Source organism: Sylvia atricapilla, chromosome 1 (assembly GCF_009819655.1).
Source record: "Sylvia atricapilla isolate bSylAtr1 chromosome 1, bSylAtr1.pri, whole genome shotgun sequence".
NCBI classification, from domain to species: domain Eukaryota; kingdom Metazoa; phylum Chordata; class Aves; order Passeriformes; family Sylviidae; genus Sylvia; species Sylvia atricapilla.
Genome location: NC_089140.1, coordinates 116512936 through 116537078, shown reverse-complemented (window position 1 = coordinate 116537078; position 24143 = coordinate 116512936). Strand labels below are relative to the sequence as shown.

Genomic DNA, 24143 nt, shown 5'->3' with positions numbered 1-24143 from the left:
GGGAGGGAAGAGATGTACATTGTGAACAATTACAGTGCCTAGCAAAAAATATGAGAGAATGATGATCTAATAAATGCACTAACATAATGAACATTCTCTGTTAAGTTTTGGTGATGATAGGTACATTTACTCAGCTTTGCTCTGGTAAGTGTTAAAATGCATTTTTGACCAGAGGAGCATTCAAATCACACTTCTCAATGATTGGGGCACAATGGTATAATGCGCATCACTTTTTATTTTCTCCCGTAATGTGACAGAACTTGTAACTGTGTGGGAGTGAAATTTGGAATTAATTGCTGTTCTGATTGACATATTGTATCTATGACCCAAACTTTATGGGGTTCTGGAAAGGTTGGGTTGTTTTCTTTTTTTCCTTTCCAAAGAAAATTTTATTTGAGCAGCACTCCAGGCTATACAGACAGCCACAAAATAAAGTATTTTTGCTCCAGAGATCTGTTGTGTTGTTGTATATCTCTATGAAATATTTTTGTCATTAAACTTAATGCAACAAGTTACCACATAAGCTCAAAAAATGTGCCAGACAATTAAAAGCTAAATGTAATTTTAATAAACTGAAGAGAGAAAATAATATCTTACAAAAAGTAAATGATTTAGTATATTACATACTTGACATGATTGAATAGAAATGAGTGTTAAACACAATAGATGTGTATAAAAAGCTTGATGATCAAGTTTTTTTTATACACATCTGTTGTGCAAGTGGAACAAAGATACAATCTTGTTTGTTCCTTCTTTCCTGTTAAATACCCATAGTGCTTGGTGGGTGTGGGATATTGTCTGTCTTTTGAAGTGGTTTGTATTTTTTCTTCATGAAGCAGAGTATGTGATTGTCTGGAAATGAACATGTGGGTTATTGAGGATAGGAAAACTTATTTAAAGCAGTGTATGTGTAAAGTAACTGAATGGTGTTTATGAAGGCAAGGTGGCTGTTTCCATGCTTTCCATGGATTCTGAAGTGTGAGAGAGTGGTTAATATGAGCTATTGGTTTTGTCTCCATCCCAAGATAATTGTAGAAGGAAGTAACTTCTTACTCTTGTAGCCATTAATATTCCTGCAAGGAAAGATGAATGCCATAATAATAATATTTTAATATTCTACATGGGTGTTTTTTTAGTGACAGAAGAAAACTGGCCAAAAACTAAGTATAAATTCGGCATTTTTCTTCTAGCTTCTTAATTTGACCCCGAAGTGATAGACTCTTAGTTACAGTACTTTTGGATACAGCCTAACCACTTATCTTCAAATAATTTAAATTTAAATAATATAGAAAGATAGACTTAATTCTGTTATCCTGTAAGCATTACTTGAAATAAATACATGTTTTTCTCACAATACATAAAATAGTATCTCTCTAGTCTACACAAATTTGGTTTGAAACATTCTAATCCAATTGCATTGAGATATGTTTGACTCCAATAGAAATGTGATAATTATTTTTTAATTGTACTTTATTGAAATATAATATTTATCCACTTATCAGTTTCTTTTACAAGATTGCTGGTACTACAGGAATGTTCATTATAGTTTAGTATCTGCTTTTTTACATACTGTCTATTCTATTGATTCCCATGTATACAGCTGTTGACAAAGTGGTTTGCTTTGGGCAATGGTGTGTTTTGACAAGGGAGTCTTATCTTAATTGACCTTGGATGTAGGATCATAGGCAAATGCCATTTGGAAGGGACTTTGGGAGATCCTTATTCCAACATCCTGCTCAAAACAGGGTCATTTCGGAAGAATGACCAGGTCGCTCTGGCCATTTTCCAATGTGGTCTTTCAAACTTCCAAGGATGGGAATGTACAGCCTCTCTGTACAGTCTTTTCCACTGATTTCACTGCCCTTGTAGTGGTGGGAGGTTGTGGGTGTGTCAGGCTTTTCTTATACCCAGTCTGAATGTCTTGTATAAGTCTTGCTTGAGCTGTCCTAAAGGAGAGTTGAGAGGAGAGTTAGTCAAAAAGCAATACATTCTTGAGCATATGGTGTCTTAAGATGTGACATGATCTATCACAGCTATATCCCTATCTCCTACCATGCAGATGGTATCGATCATTACATTTGTTGATTGCTTTCTTTTCATTGTTTTTTTGATCTAGAAAGAGACTGTGGTATAGATGGTCAGGATCTTAGTGGTAAAATTCCATCAATCATTCTTTTTCTGTAGTCATTTAGCTGTCAAAACAAACTAATCCTTATCAAGTCTTATAAGATGTAACACATGAATTTAAAATAACTCTTCTCATTCTGTGCAGCTTTTCATAAGGTTCAAATTAGTTCTTTTATGCAACCTATAAAATTGATGAATGAAGCACTTCTTGCCCAAATTAAAAAGTGAGAGAAACAATTGCTGCCTATTTTTTTTACTGGATACTGAGTAGATGTTGAGAATACCATAGTCATTTATAGTTCAGTTACTTTGAAATAAAGGCAAGTGCTTATATTTCTGTCCCTTTTTACCTCCTCATTGTATGTTTGTCATTCAAACATCTTTGTTTACTATCTGAATACACTTTGGTATTTATATATATCACTGTATATTAGGACAGCCCTGTATTTGTGATTGTTCAAATGCATTTTTCGAGAGTAACATCAGTTGCAGTTTGATTAAAAGAACATTCTTATTTTATAAGTGAATCGGTTCAAAAAGGGCATAAAGTTAACTTTATAACTGAAAAATGCAGGCCTTAAAGAAAGATCTGTCCCAGCACAGCCAGCATCACCAGAATCTGAGGAGACTGACCAGCCTTCTGAAAAGCCATATGTCGAATCAGGTAAGACCTTTCATGAACTGTAGGCAAAACAAAAGATAGAATGCTTCATTTGAATTATAATTCTGTGTCATTAACATGCAACTCTTTTGTAGATTTTGTGTTGCTTATCTACTGAAGTTTTTTTAACAGGAATCACTGTTTATAACTTCATATAAATCACTGACCATGAAAAGTGTAAAATTTCATGGTTACCATTGTAGCCATATCACATTAGAATAACTTTCTGATGATGTATGGTTGTGGTTTAGATCAATTTCCAACTATATATCTAACCAGAATTAACAGCAGATTCTTCGCCTTAACAAACAAAACCCTCTCAAAAACCAACTTAATAAGATAATAAAGTACTTACTTTCCCCCTAAAACTACTAGTATATAACAAATGCAATAAACAGAGCTCCTAGTGTTAAAAAATTAACATTTTAAAAGCCATGCAGTATTAATAAAATATAATAGAATTTAGAAGGAGTCAAGAAAAAATATTTTACATGTCACATTTCACGTATGTGATTTGCTTTAGTGTTATTCAGAGATTACATGTTCTTTCCTGTTTATTGAAGAGGCTTATCCTGTGTGATGTTTATGTGAACCGTAATACATAAACATACAAATACAGAGCATATGGCCAGTGGAATCTATGGAATATAGATTTTGTTTTAAAAGACTTGCATTACTTTTCTTAGGATATCATTTATAAAATGTATCAAGATATGATTTCCTGATTGGGTGGGGTTTCGTGTGTGTGTGTGTGTGTGGTTTTGGTTTTTGTGCGACCATTTTTCATACCATTTTGGATCCTTATTTGAAAATGCAGCTGTTATCTGGTTTAGAGCTTTTTTTGTCAGAGGTATCATTGTAGGGTTTCTCAATGTTAATCTCAGGACATTTATATGAAGACAACACTTCATACAAAATCCTATTATGTCCTGGGCTGGTGTGTTACATGGCAACCACTTGTCTGTGAAACCAGTTGTGATTTCTCCTGGCAATTTGTAGTGGAACAGGATGTTGATATTGTGATGTTAATATGTATTTTCCCTGTTTATGAAGTCGACAGGACCCTACTTCTGCAACTCGTATTTTGTTTTCAGATATGACTTGCTAGTTCTGCTGCCTAAATTGCGGGATGATAACGGTGAAAGTATTGGTAAATGAATTCCTTAGAAGAGAGTTCTTGGTTTGAATAGTTACCTGAAGTTATTACTGGTAGTTATTACTGGAAAAATATATGTGCAAAAAATGCCATGTAGATAAATTCTTCCAATTCATGTTCAGATGGATGAATTTGATGTGATTGTTGCAATACTTTATATGTTGGAGAGGAAGCAAGGCAAAATTGTTTTTTTTTAGTTGTGTAAGTTGCAGAGGCTCACCAGGTCAGTCTAGGGAACTTTGTCCAAGAGATTTAAGAACATTATGGAGCCTACTAAAAGCTGCAAATCTTGAATTAATATTTAGATTTTGCCTTTTGCACTCACCTTCACTGCAATTTATAATCCTTTTAGAGCACAAGACTGCTGATGTAGAATTGGAAGAGGAAATTCAATCTGTTCTTCATGAAGCTCTTCATTCCCAGCCTGGTAATGCATTAACACTTAGAAATCACTGAAGAGTTTATAAATACTGCCGTAGGCTAGATGAATCTCAGAGTCTGGTTTTGGTATGCACTTAAAGTGCTTTTGCCTGCCCAATACATTCAAATCAACTGATTTGTCATTTTCAAGAAAATTCAGAAGGTTTGATCATCAAATCCTAAAACTGCGTCTTCTTATCCAGACTTATTTAGCAGTAATAGCTCAAATGAGTTATGTAACAAAAGGTTCCTAAAACACTGTGTAGAGATCAAGAGTGGACAGAGCAGAGTAGGCCTTTACTGGGAGCAAAGAAGGTCCTGGCAAGTTGGGTTTATTATGCTGGACTGTGCAGATAAGTTTTCTATCACTCCCCATTCCCTTTGGAGGCTAGCTGGAAAACACAAAGGGCATACTGAAGACTGAATATTGGCTGGTAACATAATATACCAAAGGAAATTTATTCACTAACAATCTGCATTATTGATTAGGAGAGAGACATGAAGACGTAGATGAAAGTGTAAGTGACCAATGGCAAGTAAAGGAAGAAATACATGGAGAAACTTTTGAAGCTCCTGCAACAGATGACATGCTCAGAGAATTTGAGAATGAAATTCCAGAAGCATATGAGACACCAGACTCAGTTCATAAAGGTATCTGGATGACATTTAAAAAGAAATTTACCAAAGAAAACCCAACCCATACAAAATATGTCTCATTAAAACCTGGACTTGTAATTTCTGCTTAAAATAGAGGCCTTAGCGAGTGTCAACCACAGCATTATTTAGCAAATAAATATACTTGAAGTCAAAATGGGATATTTCAATGCTATGTGTTTTGGAATCCAGGTAACCATATATTACTAATTACTAGTCTATGGGCTTTCAACAAAACTAATCTGTGCTCCAGATATGCATATCTCTCCCCAATAGAGGCATGAATGTAACCATATAGAATGGTTTTGGTTGAAAGGGGCTTTAAAGATCACCTTGTTCTGACCCTTCTGACATGAAGGACACCTTTCATTAGACCAGATTATTCAAAGCCCCATCTGGCCTAGCCTTGAACACTTCCAAAGATAAGGCATTCACAGCTTCTCTGGGCAGCATGTTCCAGTGCTTCATCACCCTCACAGTGAAGAATTTTTACTTCATGTCGAATCTAAACCTGCCCCCTTTCAGTTTAAAGCCAAACCCCCTTTCCTGTCTCTATATGCCCTTGTAAAAAGTCCCTCTTCATCTTCTTTGTCCCCCTAGGATACTGAAAGGCTGCAATTAGGTCACCTCAGAGCGTTGTTTTTTTTTTCTCCAGGCTGAGCCCCAGTTCTCAGCCTTTTCTCACACCTCTGGAGAGGCGTTCCACATCCAGTCTTTCATCTACCAGCACCCCCAAATGCTTCTTGGTGTGGCTGCTCTCAATCTATCCAATTCCCCATCAGTAAAACCTGTATGGAGTCTGCTTCTGGACCTTTTGGTTTATTTAACTAACTTTTAAAGTTTATCAACACAGTATTTTCTATACTTTATTCTCATTCTTCTTTCATTCAAATATGCCACCCTAAGAGCATTAACTATATTTAAGTCCTGCAGAGATGCAGACATCATATAAAGAAGGTGGTCATATCTTGTCACCTAGGGGTATTGACTGGATGACAAAAGTTGTAGTCAAAATATTAAAGCAGAGTCATATGATCTAAATCCAACCAGGGGGAAAATTTTCTGAATGCTTTTTATTTGTACTGCTGAAAGTTTTACCTATCTTTTAATATCTCTTGATACCTTTTGATAAAATCCATGTAATCGATGTTATCTAAAAGTTTTGATTGCTGGAAGTGCACTGAGATTCTTTCTTCACAACCGAAGTAACTCTTCTGTAGGGGTCTATTATACCTCCTCGGATCTGTATCTGTTACTCATCCACAGCACAAGTCAAAGTAGGAGACTAGAGGAGAAATTCAAATTCCATTTACTTGAAATCTTTGCAATTAAGAAGGCAAAGTGAATATATTCTTCTTTCCTCCAATTTCTTCAGAAATTTCTGTGGAGAGTTCTCTTTTTTTTGAGGAAATGTTTATAGAGTTTATTCATACATACACATTCTCAATATTGTAAATAAATAAAATAGTAACATTTTTTCTATATATATGCATATCCTGCTGCCATTAGGAGAAATTTGTTTAGAATTTCAGCTTAGGAGTATTATTGTCCTGACAATAATCTGTTAGAGGGTTTCTGGTATTTTGTTGATTTAAAAATGTTAAAGTTTGTGCAAATGTATTTGTTTCTCAGATGCTGATCCCATGGTGGATGATGTTGGAGCTGTGGAGTCTGAATCACACGAAATTCCAGGTATCTTGTTTTTCCATACTCAGTAATAATTATTTTCTGCCTCAATATAACAAATTATATGAGAAAGAAAAATAGAAAAGGTTAGACAGGTTTAGAAATACGTAATTTTGAATTTGTTTTTTTTTTCTTTCAATAACTAGTAATTGTCTTGGAGAATTTTTCTTTGTGATGACTGTATCATACTTGCTATTGAAAATCTTTATTACAAGTAACAGGTGACAGGTATTTTGCTTTCATTGGTGCAAAAGCTTTTTATTTACTGTGTGTTTCTGGCTGTTGTGTATGATTGGGGATTGGGTAGGCAAATGATCTATGGTTATACAGTGAAAAAGTGAGAATGAGAATTATTGCTTATATTGTCTTCATACAATCTGTAATACTAAGGTTCTTCTAGACTATTTTTCTTGGCATTAGGAGCATCCAGATTTTCATACCTTTCCTTCAGCACTGTTTGCTTCTTTGTGGCTGAATCTGCTATCACAGAGTGACTCAACATCAAGGATGTAATTCTGAACTATCCTTGTTCTGTGTTTCTGCACATTTTAATTAATCTTGAAAGCTTTTTGAAATTTGGCTTGGACTAATCCTATTACTTATAGTCATCTTTGTGTTATGCTTGATATCACGTACAATGGCATTAGCTCATCTTTCCCATTATGAAGAAGCATTAAGTGGATATTGCAGTTTCCCTACTGTCTCATAAGTATTTTCTTCAGGATTCTAACAATGTTTCTTTTCAATTTGGACAATATCTTGCATTTACATTAGGTATTGATTTCTATTTGTACTAGGCTTCCTATGTTTGACTCAGTATTAGCTCTAGACTTTGCAGTTGTGTTTGGTGTCACAGATGTGACAGAAGAATAGTTTTATTTGTTTGATACAGCTAAAACTGTTTATTCCAAACTGTGTGGGGGGATTACTGCTTTAGAATCCAAGCTATTATACTTCCAAAGTAAAACAATAAGTTACTTTTACCTTCAGTACTGTGTTTTATCAGATGTGTCATAGTGAGTATATTAACAGCATTTAAAAGAATTGTAGTTATAGAGGAAAATAATCCCCAAATTTAGCTAGGTAATGAGGTAAATTGCTCTAAATCTGAGATGCCAGAAGTGAAGTACATATTTTACAAGGTCAGTTTCTGGTTCATATCCAGTCTTCTAATGATCCATCACCAAGTGAGCCTCCAGCACATTAGTAACAGAGATACTTTGCAGTTTTGAAGATAGAGGATGTTTGCATTTTTTATTTGTATTAGAAAAAAAGAAATTAAAATACTGCTCTAGTTTTCCTACAGAGAGTATAGCAGAAGGCTGGAATAGATAATGGCCCAACACCTTCCATTAGGTTGCCATCTGTCAAGTTGCAGGTGTCAGTTTATAAAGTTCTAGTTTTTCAGTTTTCAGCTAAGGAGCTACATTCAGCCATTGACAGACTCATGGATACAGGTTAAAGCAATGGAATGTTAAACATATTTCATATTTTTAATTTCAACATATTTATTTGTTCATATTTCATTTACAGCCTTAGATGATTATGTTGCAGATTTGGAAGAGAGAGTAAGTGATCAAGACACTCCAGGTTTGTAAATATTTATTGCTTGAAATGATAATATAATCATACTTTTTAAAATGTACTACAAATTGACGTGTCATATTGACTGTGTCTTCACAGTTCTATTTTCAAATGATTTTTAGGTAGTTTCAAGTAGGCCTGATTTTTATGCCGCTGTTACCATTACGTTTGTGAGCATAACACTCCATGAATCCAATCTACAAATATTTACATAAATATTTTGTTCTGTCGAGAGTTTCCTAGTCTAATTAATGGATTGATTATCCAACACCTACTTATATTCCTAACTTCAAGCCTAAATGCAAATATGCATTTGTACTTACTGTACTCTGTGTTTTATGGTGTAGTTCCTGGATGTGTTTTATAATTCAGCTGTCACTTTCAAATAAAATATTGTAGTATTAAGTCAGTATGATTATTTCCTTCATTTCTGAGCTAAATATGTGACCTTTTTAAGCTCTTTTGTGGTATGTATCTGTTGCATGAAAATTCAGTTGGAATATAAAATATTAAATATTTCTGTTCAAGGTGACTCTGAGGTAATGCCAGAAGATGCTATGGAACATTATGCAGGTACAGTCCAAAGTCTTCCTTCTTGTTATTGAAGGGTCACTGAATTTTGGCCCCAAACCAAGACAGCCACACACACACAAATCCCCCCAGACAAACAAACAAAACAAACCACAACAACACACAACACCCAAGACTTTGGAGCTCCTAGGTATTATTTTTTCAGAATGCGAATTGAAAGTGTAGACATAATAACTTCCTAAGGAAATGCAAAAACCTATATGAGTTCTACTTCTCTGTAATGCCAGCCAAATGGGCAGAGTAGTATTTTGAGGGCTGATTTTCCAGGAGAACGGATAGTGGTATTTTAATATGTATAGAAGTTTTTCTGTGCATAAAAAGGAATTTAAATATGCCAGAAATGTTGCAGTTAATGTGATGTCAAGAAGAAAGTAGTATCTCTAAGTATTTTTAAAAGCAAGTAAGCCATAACAAGTACATACCAAAATTACACTGTAGAAGTTACTGTATATAGAAATGATTCATAAATAGTTCAGAATCAAAATATTTATGAATATTTATTAACTCTGTAGGAAAGCCTGCTGATACTGCTTTCTTTTTTAAGTCTATCTTTTGATGCCAGAAAATCAATCAGTTCTTCTCACAGGATCTTTTAGAAATCTTCACCTTTACACTCTTACTAAATTTGTTACAGTATGAACGTCTGTCGTTTCAAACATTTTTTGATCTGAATAAACTTGACACTGTATTGTATTATTTATGTGTCTTTAATGTCTTAAAATTCCATTAATTTTCCTGCCCATTTTCTTTTTCTTTAAACAGAGGACAGAGTGCATGAAGATTATAGTGAAGACCAAGGTATGACAACTGCTGTATTTAGTGAAAATACAGTTTCAAAATCTTTCATTAATATGCAAGTGGAATTACTTTGTTTTAAAACTTCCTATGCTGCCACATTACTTGGCAAGTTCTCAGCTAAAGTTTTGGGTTGTTGTGTGTCTAAAGCAATCAATCAATCAATCTTTTAACACTGGTCTAAGTGTAGAGTATGCATACTCATTTATGTTCCCATATTGGTCCTCTTTGCCATACTTTGTGCATATGCAGAATAAGAACACTGAAGCCTTTGCCATGCCTTTTTCCTTGTGAAACCCTGGGCAGATCAGATGTGGTTTATTGCATCTGTTTAGCTCAGTATCACATTTTTGTCTTGTCTGCCACTACCAGTTCTTTAGGAATTATCCTGTTTTAGTTTGATTTGGTTGATGATTTGCTAATGATTGCTGAGACCAAATCAAAAAGTAAATGAGAAGAATAGTAGTCACAGCCTTGAAACAAAGGTGTGTGGTTGTGATTCCTCTTGAGGTATCCTTCTGGAGACTACCACACTTCAGAATAGTTAACTTATCTTTAAGGCACTCTTGTTTATTTCCCATGTTTATGTAACCCCTGAGCAAAGGACAGGGTTTCTTAACTTCAAAATATTTACAACAGAAAACCTTGAGGTTCATTCTTTGTTATCAGGAGGTAAATTCCAACATCCTTCTTTGAGATAGAAGTCAAAATTCCATTGAAAGACTCTCAGTGGCCCGAAGGTGTACTTACCCCTTAGCCTGTGTCTTTCTCAGTCTGCAGAAAATAATTATTTGCCTCAGTTATGGTGCCCTTGACAAAACGTCTCAGCAGTAATAGGAGAAAAAAGCAAGAGACTAGGTTTTTCCCAGGCCTCAGTTTTTACTTGCTTCTCTTGGAGATAGTTATTTTATGATCAGTTCCTAATCAAGAATCAATTCTCCTGCTTCTCACACCGAGATATGATGAAGTGCAGCTTCTAATCTTTACTTTTCATGCTCTTTCATAGTAGTGGTAACACAAACACAAAATGCTTTCATGCCCCTGTGAAAAGACATCTATATCTACTTTTTGACTAAGCTGATCAGGGAGGCTACAAAGTAAATTGCATCAGCCTTTTTTAAAATCAGTTCCAAAAGCATTTAATGTTCTGCAGCCTCTTCTGGCTCCCCAGCACAATAACAGTGAATCACTGTATTTTGTGAGTCATTCATTTACTTCAGGAAGAAATTGCTTCATGTGCAGTTGCCTCTCTGTAGTGCAGTGAGAGTTTTATAGTATCAGATAAATCTCCTACTCTTTCTTTATTCTTGCCAGTCCTCTGATTGGGATGATAAGCAGAACAGGAACTTCCATTCTTTTTCTCAAAAGAAAATTCTAAGTTAGCATGTGACTGTAAAAAAAAATAAATACTATTATTGGCTATTAAATTGCCAGGCTTCTTTATGTAGTAAATTATTCCCACAGTTTGACATAATTCATGGAAAACTACTTTCCTCTTGATAAAATTTGCCTTTTCACAACATAATTTTGCCTTGCTTTCAAGTTCCACCTTGAAGGCATTGTAGTTGTGAGAGAATGCACAATGTGTCCTTTGTAATTTTTAGAGGAATTTAATTTCAGAGCTCCAGCCTGGAGCGGTGTAGAAGAAAAAGACCAGTGAAATGAGGCTTCCTTTCTGCCACACACTGTTTTTTCCTTCTCAGCTGAGTCTGAGTTCAGTCCATGGACTTTCAGGGCATGTTCATGTTCATGTGCTAGACACCATTTTAGCAGTTGTACCTGTTTTTCATTCTTTTGTCTCTAGGCCTGTCTTTTGACATAGCTTTGGTTGGATTGAAAGTGAAACAGATTTACTTTGGTTTTAGAGAAGAGCAAGTTTTGCTCTGTTTTTCTAAAGTCAAAGAATGGTTGGAGGCCATTGTGGAGATCTGAAATCCTTTCTCTGAAATATAAGGCTTGTAGTTTTGGCATGGGCTCCAAAACTGTGGTTGAACCCCACAAGAAGATTCACATTAAAACCTTCATATGCAATTGTGTGTGAAATCAACAGAAGCATAGGCTTTGAGTCAATTTATCCTCCCCATTTCTGTCACGTGTTTCCCCTTTCTGGCAAGATCTTCTGGTGAAATATTTTCTCCAATCTTGGTACATTCTAGAGTTCTCAAAGCAGAAGGCAGTGCAAGATGGTTGATGGCCAGAGCAGTTCAATTTCTTTTGTGACTCTTGCTTTGTGAGGCTAGGTTCTTAATTCAGATCAGGAACTGCTCTAATAGGATTGCTGTAATCACATCACTGAGGTTATTGCTTAGCTAAAAATTCTTTAGTGGAAATTAGTGCCTATGGTGGAGTGTGTAAATGATCATAGAACATGGAATACAATAACTCAGTTATTGTACATAACTTCCAGTTTTATGAGGAATTGCCTACAGTTTGTAGCCATAAAGCTAGAGAAAGAAAGCAAGTTTGAGATTTGCCTTAGAAGAAAGAGTCCTGGATTTTTTTAAGGATATTCTAGAACTCTTTTTTGAAAGAGTGTGAGGAGAGCTACATGAGCATTAGTATATAAGATACAGCAATATCTTAAAAGATACAACAATAATACAAAGATCGTTGGGTTTTGGTTTTTTTTAATGTGATGTAAATAACCTTTTTCAGATGAGGGTTAGTACCTGTTAGATAATGAAATTATCTAACACACTGAATGAACCTCGAACTTTTTAAGTCTAAAATTCACAGTAAGTGTATATTGAAAATTCAGACAAGGGATAGCATCTTTGGTCTATTTTCAGACATTATCTAAAATAAAATAATGAATATTCTTGACCTAGTTCTTCTTCAGAATTACAAAAATTAGACTAACTTTGCAAACATAGAAAGTCTTGAAATTTCAGCAATATGTACATGTATGGTTTAGGGTTTTTGTTAATGTAGATTTTTTTTATAAGCTCCAGAAAGGGTTCATATATCTGTTCAGGCCCCCAAACTTGGGGAAGTTGGTGTGTTTTTTTTTTTTTTTGGTTTTTTTTTTTTTTTTTTTTTTTTTTTTTTTTGTTTTTTGTTTTGTTTTGGGGTTTTTTTTTTTGGTTTTTTTTTTTTGGTTTTTTTTTTTTGTGTTTTTTTTTGTGTTTTTTTTTTTTGTTTTTTTTTTTTTTTTTTTTTTTTTTTTTGTTGTTTTTTTTTTTTTGTTTTTTTTTTTTTTTTTTTTTGTTTTTTTTTTTTTTTTATTTTTCGGGGGGTTTGTTTTTTTTTTTTTAAGGTCTCTGCTTTTGTCATTAAAGAAATGAGCTGTCTGCTTGACCAAATTCTTAGAGTACTTTGTGTGTATCAACCACTCAGGAACCTTATTTTTCTTTCCTTTCAGAATCAAAACATGAAGAGCAGACTCAAGACACAGGTATCTGTCTGTCTGTCTGTCTATCTATCTATCTACATGAAAAATATTTTAGGCAAACTTAATCTTGCTATTTATATATATTGAAGTACATAATCTGTGTGACCTTCATTTATGACGTGGCCAGTTATGGCAAAAGTTCATGACAGTCTTTATTATTATAAAGTTAGATTTTTGAATAGGACCTAGAAACCTTCTTTTAATATGCTGCTCTTGAGGATTCATCTTTAAGGTCTCAGGTGACACAGAGTGGGGTGTCTGAGGCTTTTAGTGGACAGCTGGACCACAGTAGTTCATCACAAACACTGCTTCTTGCAGTGAACACTGCTCATAACCTTGCAATCAGTGTGTAAAATCACTCAAAATTGTCAGTAGGCTGTCAGTACTAGCTCTGCTTTGATGCAGACTTCTTGCTGGTGCATTTGTCTAATTAGTAGAAGCAATTACAAATTGTTTATCTCCAATATTCTCTCTGGGTTCTATGTACTTTGTTGTCTTGAAATGCCAGCTCTTGTGAGAGTCATTTCAGACAGCTTACTGAAAAAAACACATAGTCATTTAGTTTAGAAGGAAGCCTAGAAGTTCTGTAGCGTAAATAAATTTTAAGTGTCTGTTTTGTCACCTTTGCTGCCATAATCTTAGAGGACAATCAAAGGAATTAGAAAGTGCCATATTAAGAGAAAACAAATATAAATAATTTTTTTCTGTTGAATCCATACTTTAAGTTGTAGAATTTCTTTGTCATGCTTCAAGAAGGAAATTAGGACTCACAAATTAATTGCATGTTCATCTAAATAAAAAGACTTTTAAACTTCATAGGTATGCATTTTTTTTGGTTGGTTTTCACTATGTCTACCAGATGGAGTTGATGCTGCAAAATATGAAAGCGGGAGTACTTCAAAGTATTTAGAAAGATTAAGAACTGGTTTTAAAATTTCAGTCATTGTGTCATAATCCAAAGAGCAGTTGTTGGAAAGGTACAATTTTGATATAACTAGCTGATGAATAGAAGAGCTATTTAGTGAAACAGTAAAGACTATTTAAGATGTATTTTTCCCCCTGAAATTTATCAAAGTGTCTGTTTGTTAATAGCAGGTAAACATGTCTATGTGCTAGCTATATTCTTTTGTGTAGCGTGTAAGTTCCGTCACTTGAGAGCTTGACTTCATTACTGCTCTGAATTGAATGTTTTCTTAGCTGAGAATCTTCCAAAGGGGGTGAATGAAGCCATGGGGCCAGATATATATTTTGTAATTGTGATCTTAGTGTTTTGATGAAATATATACATTTGAAAAACAGTAGTTAAAAAAATAAAAAGCAAGCTGATTGTACGCTTTTTCCCTTTTATCCTTATAGAGGAAATTAATGAAGATTTTGATATTGCTAAAGACCTCTCAGGTATGAAATTTTATCGTTTGTAAAAACTTTTTTTCGTCCATTTATATTTATTAATATAATTAAAAAGCAAACAGAAGAGAAAAAACAGCAGAGAATCATGGAACAGTTTGGGTTAGGGGATATTTAAAGATCATCTAGTTTAATCCCCCTGCCATGTCTGGGGACATCTTTTTCTTAGTCACCTTGCTCAGAGCTCTGTCCACCCTGACTTTAAACACTTCCAGGGATGGAGCATCCACTACTGCTCTGGGCAGCCTGTTCCAGTGCTCCACCACGCTCATCAGAAAAAGTTTCCCTCAGTCCAATCTCTGTCTCCTCTCTTTGACTTTAAAATCTGTTGTCCTGTTGCTAGAGGCATGAGTAAAAAATCTCTCTTCATCAATTTGTTTTGTTCACGAAGAATTTTAAATGAGTACTTGTTGAATGTAATTTGAAGATCTGCTCTAAGAAGATAAAAATGCTGTTAAAGAAGTTTTTCTCAAACATGATGTTGATTGAGTCAGCTAGAGCAAAGCAATCTAAGCCGTTTAGCCTGAGCAGTGTGTGTAGGATTTGATGCTTTATTTTTTTTAGGTTTTCTATTTGAAAAATGCATTTTTGTTTGATTAAAAGGGATAATATACATTGTTTCACTCAAACAACGATTGTAACTAGAATCTTTTTGGTGTGTGCAGTAGAAGTCCTACATCTAGTAGCTAAACCTTTGGATGTGAAATGCACTTATTACCCTTTTCTATTCTTCAGTTAACTGAACTTGCTAGTTTGTAATTTAAGTCTTCTTTTTTGTTTGATACTTATTCATCTGTGCTGGGAAATAAAATTATGAATGTAATGTGAATAACTTTCAACACTTACTTTCTATCTAGGAGTAGAAAGTAAGCAAACAGAAGATGATGTGGCCATTGAACAAGAGGAATCAGGTTTGTATATTGTGTTTTCCATGTGTTTGCTGCTTTAAAAAATTATAATTGGGAATGATAAATATTATGGAATAGAATTCTGTGCTGCAATAAAAACACATTCATAACTTTTCTGCAGCTGTTTTCTTTCAAGGACAAACATATCTGTGCTTTTGGAATCTTGGGCTTTTAATGACATATTTTAAACTCTTCAGTTTCAGAGGTTGAGAGTGCTCCCAGTTCAGAAAATCTTATATTGATAAAAATGACTGTATTTGGTTTTATGATGGAGCTGAAAATTTCTTTTCCATTTTCTGTTTTCCACTAGCCAGTCAGGAGTGCATACTGACTGAAGGGAGGGTATATGTAAGGAATAAATTGGAATGTCCCCTAAGCTTTGAGCTCTTTATTTATGGGTTTCCCAAATCAGAGAATATATTTCCCCTCTTCAGTTCTTCCTATTATCTACAGCCAGCATGCTGGCTATTGTGAAGTTTTTTCTGGTGAGCCTGACTTCTTCCAAGCATTTGTGCAGACTTCAGTCTATTAGCAGTAGTAGCACTTGATGATGTGTGACATGTCTAATTTAAACATACATATAGAAATAAAAGTAACTGAATTTTGAAGCCAGGTATTTCATACTTACAGCTGAAAGCATAATAGGTATATAGGAATGTTTTCTAAGCCCATACTGTAGTAGCATGTGAAACTGGGATTTGTGTGCTTTGAATAGTATAGTTTCACAAGTTTGAAGTATCGTTTTTGAAACTGTGCAATCCTACAATATACTCACTGACCTACTTAAGTATGAGTCTTTCTCTTGGAAAAATTCAGCTGAGGAAGAAATTTGCATCCCACTTCTGCAAAAGTAGCGTTACAGAGCAGTCTTAATAGGTCACTGCTTGTAATATAAGAGGAAAAAAAAAGAGGATTTTTGTAGATATTTGGGAAGCAATCCATTTTGAGTTATATTCTATTTTTTATTTACAGAAAAACCTATTAAAGCTGAAGATCATTCAAATGAAGTTCAAGTGGGTAAGTCAATCTTGGGCACTTATTTTTTTTCTAAAGAAGTGAAGCTGTAGCTACATGGAAATTAGTAACCAAATTATTTTGTGAAGGGATATTATTGTTGTCAAATTTGCTTCTTAGTTTAGAAGCAATAAACTTTCTGTTGTACTTGATAAATGCCAATGATAGTTACTGGGTTATATGAAAGCATTCCAAATAAACTGAGTAGTTTTAATTTAAAACTTAATTTTTAATGATTTCAGATAGAGCTGAATAATTTTGAAAAGGAAATACAACAATTTCAGGTCTCAGTATGTGTGTACTTCCTCTCCAGAGCAGATGTCAGGACAATGATAGTGTTACTTCTCTGTGTGTCAGTTGGATCTATTAGAATCTGACTGTGGCACATTCTTTGGGCACTGATCTGGAAATAGGGACTGCTTTGTCATGCCGTCACATTTTTCTTGGCATAACTGCTTTTAAGAACGAGAGCACTTCCAGTTCTTCCATCTGCTGCCTGACAGTAGTAGACGTGGATTTTACCAAAACTGGTTTTAGCATAGTTAAGTGGCTTCTAAGTTCAAGAACTGCATATTGTTACATTTTGTGGAGTTAACTATTACAATTTACTAGTTTTTCGTTGTACCAAACTAGTTGTGTTGACTGGGACACAGAGTTATATCTCAGGGCAGTACATCAGAGAAGCTGCAATCCAAGGCCTCTAACAGCTGTATTTTTGTTTTGTGCTGATTACCCTGGCCCCGTTTCTGGTTTAGTTAGTCTTTGTACTGTGCAGAAGCTCTTACAAGATGTGGTGCCCAGAGACTTTGGGGTTGTTTTTGTTTTCGTTACAGTATTTGTATTTGGTTCTTAGTCATGCCAAAAGCAGCCAGGGAATTGAAGAAAACACAGGAGGCCTTTTGTGGTTGTCCAGTACAGATTGGAGGCATGGTTTGGTTCATGTTTGAGTTTGTATGCTGAACCTTAGCTGAGGTGGTTTGAAATGCTCATATTGGTGCTTAACTGTTGTCTGTGAGGTCTTTCCAACCTGTTTATTACAACAGCCATGAGGTGTGTTGGAAAGTTTGAAGCCAGAGCTAATAATTAATAGATGCATTAGCTGAAAGTGTTTTGTTTCATATTGAATATGAAGTATTCTTAACCAAAGCTTATTTATAATCAGTGCAGGAACAAGCAGTAGTTATCTTTGACAGCATGGGCAAGAAGGTCAGCAAAGATAGTCTTCACTCAGTTTGTTATGCATGAAGTTGGAACTGGAGAAGAGGAAAAGATGTTTTCTCTCAGAAAAGGTTGCTGTTAAAAGTTAAAATAACAAAATGGCTCTTACAGAACGATTACAAAATTTCAATAGTAGATAATTCCACCATACAATGTCAGTTGAGGATATTGAGATGATTTCTTGACTTACAGATAGATACTATTTTAAAATTAAATTCAGAATAGAAGTGCCAACATGGAATTTTGGGATTGCAGACCATATTTCTATCAGTTTTTGCATTGTTATTTATGGCTCAGTCTTGCAGCTGTACATTTTTTTTCTACTTTCACAAAAAAAAAACCCCAAAAAAACCAACCCCAAAACAAAACAAAAAACCAAACCAAAACAAAAAACAAACAAACAAACAAACAAAAAAAAAACCAACCCCCCCCCAAAAAACCTTAGATGTTTTATATAGTAGTGGTGGATTTTGAAATACACCATTTTGAATCATAGCATCATTTAGATTGGAAAAAAACCCTTAAAGTGAAGTCCAGCTGTAGACCTAGCACTGGCAAGCCCACCATTAAACCATGTCTCCAAGCGTCATATCTACAAATCTTTTAAGTACCTCCAGGCTGGGGACTCCACCTCTTCCTTGGGCAGCCTGTTCCTATGCTTGACTACCCTTTTGAGGAAGAAATTTTTCTTCACCAACCCAATCTAAACTTCTCCTGGTGCAACTCAGTGCTGCTTTCTCAAACTATCTCTTGCTACTTGGCAGAAGAGACTGACCCTCACATGGCTACAACCCGCTTTCAGACATTTATGGAGAGAGCAGTAAGGTTCCTCCTGAGCCTCCTTGACTCCAGACTAAATAGTCCCAGCTCCCTCAGCTGCTTCTTATGAGACTTGTACTGCAGAGCCACCCCCAGCTCTGTCCTTCTTTGGACATGCTGCAGCACCCCAGTGTCCTTCTTGCAGTGAGGGGCCCAAAACTGAACACAGGATTCAAGATGCAGCCTCACCAGTGCCCAGTGGAGGGGAATGGTCACTCTTCTAATTGCACATGTATTTGCAAATAAGATGGTGGAATTGAACCTAGTTATCCACTCTCTTTTTGTGTTATTGTGATACCGAGAGAGTCCTTGCCATTTTCAAGCACTGCTAGAATGAGAAATAGCTTGTGTTACTTAGAAACGGTATGTATTTCTGAATAAATCTTTTAGATTTATTCTTCTTTTACCTGTGGGTGTTTTCAAAACTAGTGCAACACACTGTTTAAATCACAAAATTGCCTTGACATCTGTCCTGGCATAGCTTTTATAAACACATAATAGCAGCAGCCCTAGAAGGAATTATTTTCTTCTTCCATTCATACAAAAAAAGAGAGAATCAATCAAAATGCGTTTTAAAGACAGTTATTAAAGACACAAGTAATTATTAGATGTAGTATAATGTTCATGATCCTTTACTTCGGAAGTGGAAAATAAAAATAATTTCATCAGTACAAAATCTGAGCACTGAACTAACTTAAGAATCCTTATAATTTGTGTAGTTACATGGGAACCACTCTGAAGGAAGATGAACTAGTATTTATAACTTTTTCTAAAAATCTTATTATTCCATCACATTAAGTAAAATTAAGTAGAATCTTGGGAAACTGACAAAAGAAACATAGGACAAAAACTACTGACAATGAATAAAATTTTATTAAATTATTAGTTCTTGCTATTAAGTATATTTACCTGTCTTTTTTTAATGTAAATATTTCAGTTTGAAAACAACATTACTCTCAAATTTTCCTCTCAGATTATGACATTCATGTTTCCTGGGGTTTCTTCTATATCTTCTTTGTGATGGCAGATTCAGTATTTTGTACTCAGGAGTCTTTCTTTCTTTGTGATTTTATTTTATCAGTTGTTCGAAGCTAATATTTCCTGTTCTTTAAGCAGTAGCAAAAATAACTTTGGGCAGTGTAAAAGAAATTCAGAAATGTCACTATACATTCCTTATTCTTCGGTAGTTTAAATTCATGTAACTGCATTTGAAGCATGGTGGCACCAGTTTGTATGAGGTTTGGAGCAGTTGTTTGGTTTTTAGCTAAAACATAGGAAGTTAGTTTTTTGGAAAGAAAACAGGGATTGAATTTAGCTGTGAGTAACATTCTCACATCACCAGGGAAGACACTGGTTGTGTGATTTGAATATGCTGGAGTTAAGTCAAAAGTTGTTTGCTGACTTCAGGGCACATCACAAGAAAGTTCATACTAGTGAAGTACATGTTTAAGTATCTGTAAGTACTGCTTTCCAATTCTGAGTTAACTTTGAAATTATTGCCGGTATTCTTTTCCAGATGTGGGATACTTTAGCTGCAGTTGTAATGTGCACTTGTCTAGATCTAATGGCTTGATAAACTAGTGGTTTGATAAACTAGTTTGAAATATTACTGATTCAGGTTTTCTGGATAGTGCTGCTTTACATTGGCACATAAATTGCAGTGGTTGTAATAGAGTAGTACTTGTTGGACACATTTTTTAGGGGGATATTGTGGGTTTAGGGGATAACATTACTCTCGTATTTGGATTTTGATCCCTCTTGTATGCATTTAGATTTAAAATATCTACGAGTTACTCCACTCCTCCCCTTCACCTTGCCTCCTTGACATTTTTGTAACTCTACATTTATTTTACCAACAAATCCCTTATGTGTAAGAGAAGTTTCCACTTTAGAAGTTTAGAACCTTGACCCTTCCTCATTCCCTGGCTCCTCTTTTCCAGTTGTCTTTGACTTTAATAAATAAAACCCAAAACAAACCAACACAAAAACCCAAACCAAAACCGAAATCAAAATGTTTAAATGGATTTGTGGCATGGCCTATATATCCTTTACAAGGTAAAGAAGTGCCATATGGTAATAAAACATTTACTGTCTAGAAAAATATTTAAAAGTTTGTTTCCCACCTTATACAGCAACTTTGTGTATATTCATTAGAATTCTTAGAAATATAGCTTTTTTCATATTAACTAGTCTGATACAAAGTTGCGTTTTTTAGCATTTAAGATTTTTTTTGTTGTTGTTTTAGAGGAAGTTGTGTTTTGGTTGGTCCTTTAATATAGATTTCCCCTTATTTTTTCAGATACTTAAAGCTTCAAAAGAAAAGTCCCTACATCAGGAGGACCAGTCCTAACCATACGCTACAAAAGGGGAGCAGATGGTTGTAATAGACCTTACGATGTAATTACCAAGCAGTTCAGGGTTTGGGGAATGAACACTAAGATGTTGTAAATGGGTTTTAGCCAACTGTCATTTTAGTAAGCATTTTTAACACTTGGATGTTTAGTTTACATTCCTGTCTGATATTTTTTTTCCCTTGGTCAAGTTTAGTGAATTCATTATTTTTCTTCTGTGTTTGCGACAGAGGTACAACTTAGAGCTGCATTTCATGTACTGTTTAAGCAATTGTTAATATTCTATTTATAACATAGCAGCAAGTACATTTTTTCAGATTTTAATATATATCTTTTTTTGTGGATTCATACAGTATGTACAGAGCTGTTTGGTCAAATGAAACATATGATGTTATGAATTTTTAGATGTTTCATAACTGCTGATATAGCATATAGCCTAATTGCATTTTATTAAAAAACACTAATCAGGCACACACTATGCTGTGAAGTTTGACTTATATCTCTTTGCACTGATGTTATGTCAACAGTTAATGACATGAATTTCAGGTGATTTTTAAAACACCCTAAAAAGGTATAAAATGTGTGTTTAATTCATACTAGTAAAAGGCCAGATTACAAAATTACAGGTTTCAAAAACCCTTTATGTATGAATTAACACTTTTTATTTATGCTCATCTGATATTTCAAGCAAAAATGTCTACAGACTATATGCTAGCCTGACAGGAGTCAGTGGAGATTGCAACAAGACTGAGTTGCTGGAATCAGGTTGAATTCAGTAGAATTATTCCATTTTGGTTTGCCTACCACTATAATGATCTCAAAGCTTTATGTTCAGTAAATTATTTTAATAGTCAAATTTGCATAAACACTTGATTTGCAAATTTTATTTTTGAAAAATCTTTGGAAAAGAAAAATGCAATTTAAGAAGAATACAGTGTCAAAATTTAAGACCTACAGTTATGGATGCTCTTAAAAATGGTACATCTGAAATTTAGGTACTGTGAGTGGTTTAGAATTTTGATATAACAGGTGTGCTTTTTACCTGTTCTGTGCTGCTGTTCCACAATTACAAAGACATATTTTATTCTTTGATATCTTGCATGTGTTCCTTTTTGGCTCAGGAATAATTGCTGTGATTTTAGGAAGTTGCCAAGCCTGTTATGGGAGCTTAGGAAAAATAAAGTAAGATAAACTTATAAAAAGAAAAATCAATTTGGTAACCCTAATGGTTGGTTGCCTTTTGGTTTACAGGGAGACTTTGAATTTCTGTAACATTGTTTTGAAGACAGAGTTTTAGATGCTTACATTTGTAGTGAAAGGAGCATCATATATGCTTGCCATTTTTTGGGGGCTGGGATGTCAGTGAGACTCCACGTGAGTGTTACATCCGATCAACAAATACAGATGTCCCAAAGTGATTTCTTTAGACTTTTTAGGAAAGCAATAATACTCTTAGACTGTGATGTGTTTTGGGATGGGATATTCTAGTAAAATTACCTGTGATTGTGAATTGCAGAGCAATAATTTTTACAAAGCCATATTTTGTGAGGAATGTTGGGAATTATTTTAGGATGGTGAATGGAGAACTTTTTATATAACAGTGGCAGCCTATTTGTAGAATGATGGGACTGTGAGAGTATATTACGCTGTGATTGAATTTTAAGTATTTTGTAACTGGGTATGTGATTTTACGTGCTTCATGTTTACAAAAATATGCCAAGCTGAGCAAGGTCAAGTGGACTATTAAAAGTATGTATATTTAATCCATTTTAATGTTTGGCTGCAATAAAACACAGAGGAATATATTTGTCTTTCTAGTGTCATTATTTGTTCCTAAATGTATTAGATATTAGCTATAGGGATAAATGTTTGACATAATCACTAATTAATATTATATTTTTAATTGCGAATTTGAATATTAAAAATATATATTTGAAAGTGTTGTTTACAAGGAGGAAGTAGTAAGTGAAATAAAATAATTTTATTTCTGGCTGCTGTTATATGAAGGAAATGGGCAGTATGCTAAGGTCTGTATCTTCTATAATTGTGTTGTGATTGTGCTTTTGGAGTATTAACATTCTGCAAACAGTTAGGCCTGAATTTTTTTCATGAAACGTAATTTCTGTTTGTAATTTATAATGGAGGAGATAGCACTTCTTAACAAATGCAAATGTCTGGGGAAAGTGATATATCTGCTTTGCATACAGAACATTATGATTATGGCCTATAGTTTGAATCAGAAATCTAGTAAGGTCCACATTTCACTTCTCTGAAAGCAGAAATCTTCCTTGATCTGGTATTGCTGAATAGTAGTTTAAGAAGAAGTCAGAAGATCATGTTTTTCTTTATATTTTCACATTGCTAGAGAGCCTCTTGTTATATGTCAGTGAATCTATGAAATCTTGGGTTCAGTTGGTTTTTTTTTTTGGAAATCACAGGAAGAAATACCAGCAAGCAAAGAGTAGAATACTAAAGTGATATTTTAATACTGCGAATTTACAGTCACAATTTAAGTGACTTTCTAATATTCTCTGTAATTGAAAAAATACCATATCATGGCACTTTCCTAAGAAGTAAAGAAAATGGCTAAGAGTTGATATAGGAAAGATACTGAAAAATGTAATAATTTTGTTGAATGTCATTTGTAATTTTACATATTCCAAAAATTGCATATCTGTAAATAAGTTGTATTGTGCATTTATAGTGTTGATTGAGATTCATGTAAAATCTACAAGGTCTGAAACACATTTTTAATTGTGATTTGTGTCATTCTCATATGCCATCAAACATTTAGTTGTATTGTAATGTGAAAAATAAATTCATTCTTCCTGGTAGAAACCTTCTTGGGAATCACTTGTGCTTTCGTTATATAGCGATAGCAGTCCAAGCCTATAGAAATTAGCTAAAGCTGTTTTGTCAGTGATTTTCATCTTGAATCATTTTGCTGGAAATTAAGACATTGAGTAAAGGATGGGAGTAGTTTGAAGAGCCAAGATTTTTTTGTTTACTTCCTTGAGCTACAATTGGTTTAAGTTGATGAAAAAATGGTCTCAAGATTTATTACAATATTCCTGTCTTTGAGAGAGCGCATTTTTAAGCCTTTGTCAGAAATAGCATAATTAAAATCTTTTGCACCACTGAAATACGCTAGGGATCAGTGTGGAAGGAACAAAACAATATGTGCTGAATATGATGCTGAATATGATGCTGAAGTGAATTCTTAGTGAAGTGTGAATTCTTAGTTTCAGAGCTAACAAGATCAAGTTGTGATAAATTTCAAAAGCAGCTACCTAGAAGGAGAAGTGGAAGTATTTAAAGATCATTGGAGAGGTTTTGGTGAAGTCAATGGCAACTAATTGAG

At 34.3% G+C, this 24143-nt stretch overlaps 1 protein-coding gene across 4 annotated transcripts in view; it reads left to right on the top strand.

Annotated features, from left to right (window-relative positions):
- Positions 1-24143, top strand: part of ASPH (aspartate beta-hydroxylase) — a 110668-nt gene that overhangs the window by 37795 nt on the left and 48730 nt on the right. For 3 of the 4 annotated variants that reach the window (XM_066331670.1, XM_066331687.1, XM_066331695.1), the window contains 11 exons: positions 2702-2791; positions 4297-4371; positions 4854-5015; positions 6651-6710; positions 8238-8294; positions 8817-8861; positions 9642-9677; positions 13036-13068; positions 14422-14463; positions 15330-15383; positions 16353-16397. In XM_066331670.1, the coding sequence (XP_066187767.1) occupies positions 2702-2791; positions 4297-4371; positions 4854-5015; positions 6651-6710; positions 8238-8294; positions 8817-8861; positions 9642-9677; positions 13036-13068; positions 14422-14463; positions 15330-15383; positions 16353-16397 (699 nt within the window). The remainder of the gene's footprint in view (positions 1-2701; positions 2792-4296; positions 4372-4853; positions 5016-6650; positions 6711-8237; positions 8295-8816; positions 8862-9641; positions 9678-13035; positions 13069-14421; positions 14464-15329; positions 15384-16352; positions 16398-24143) is intronic. The other variant, XM_066331679.1, reaches the window with a different exon arrangement.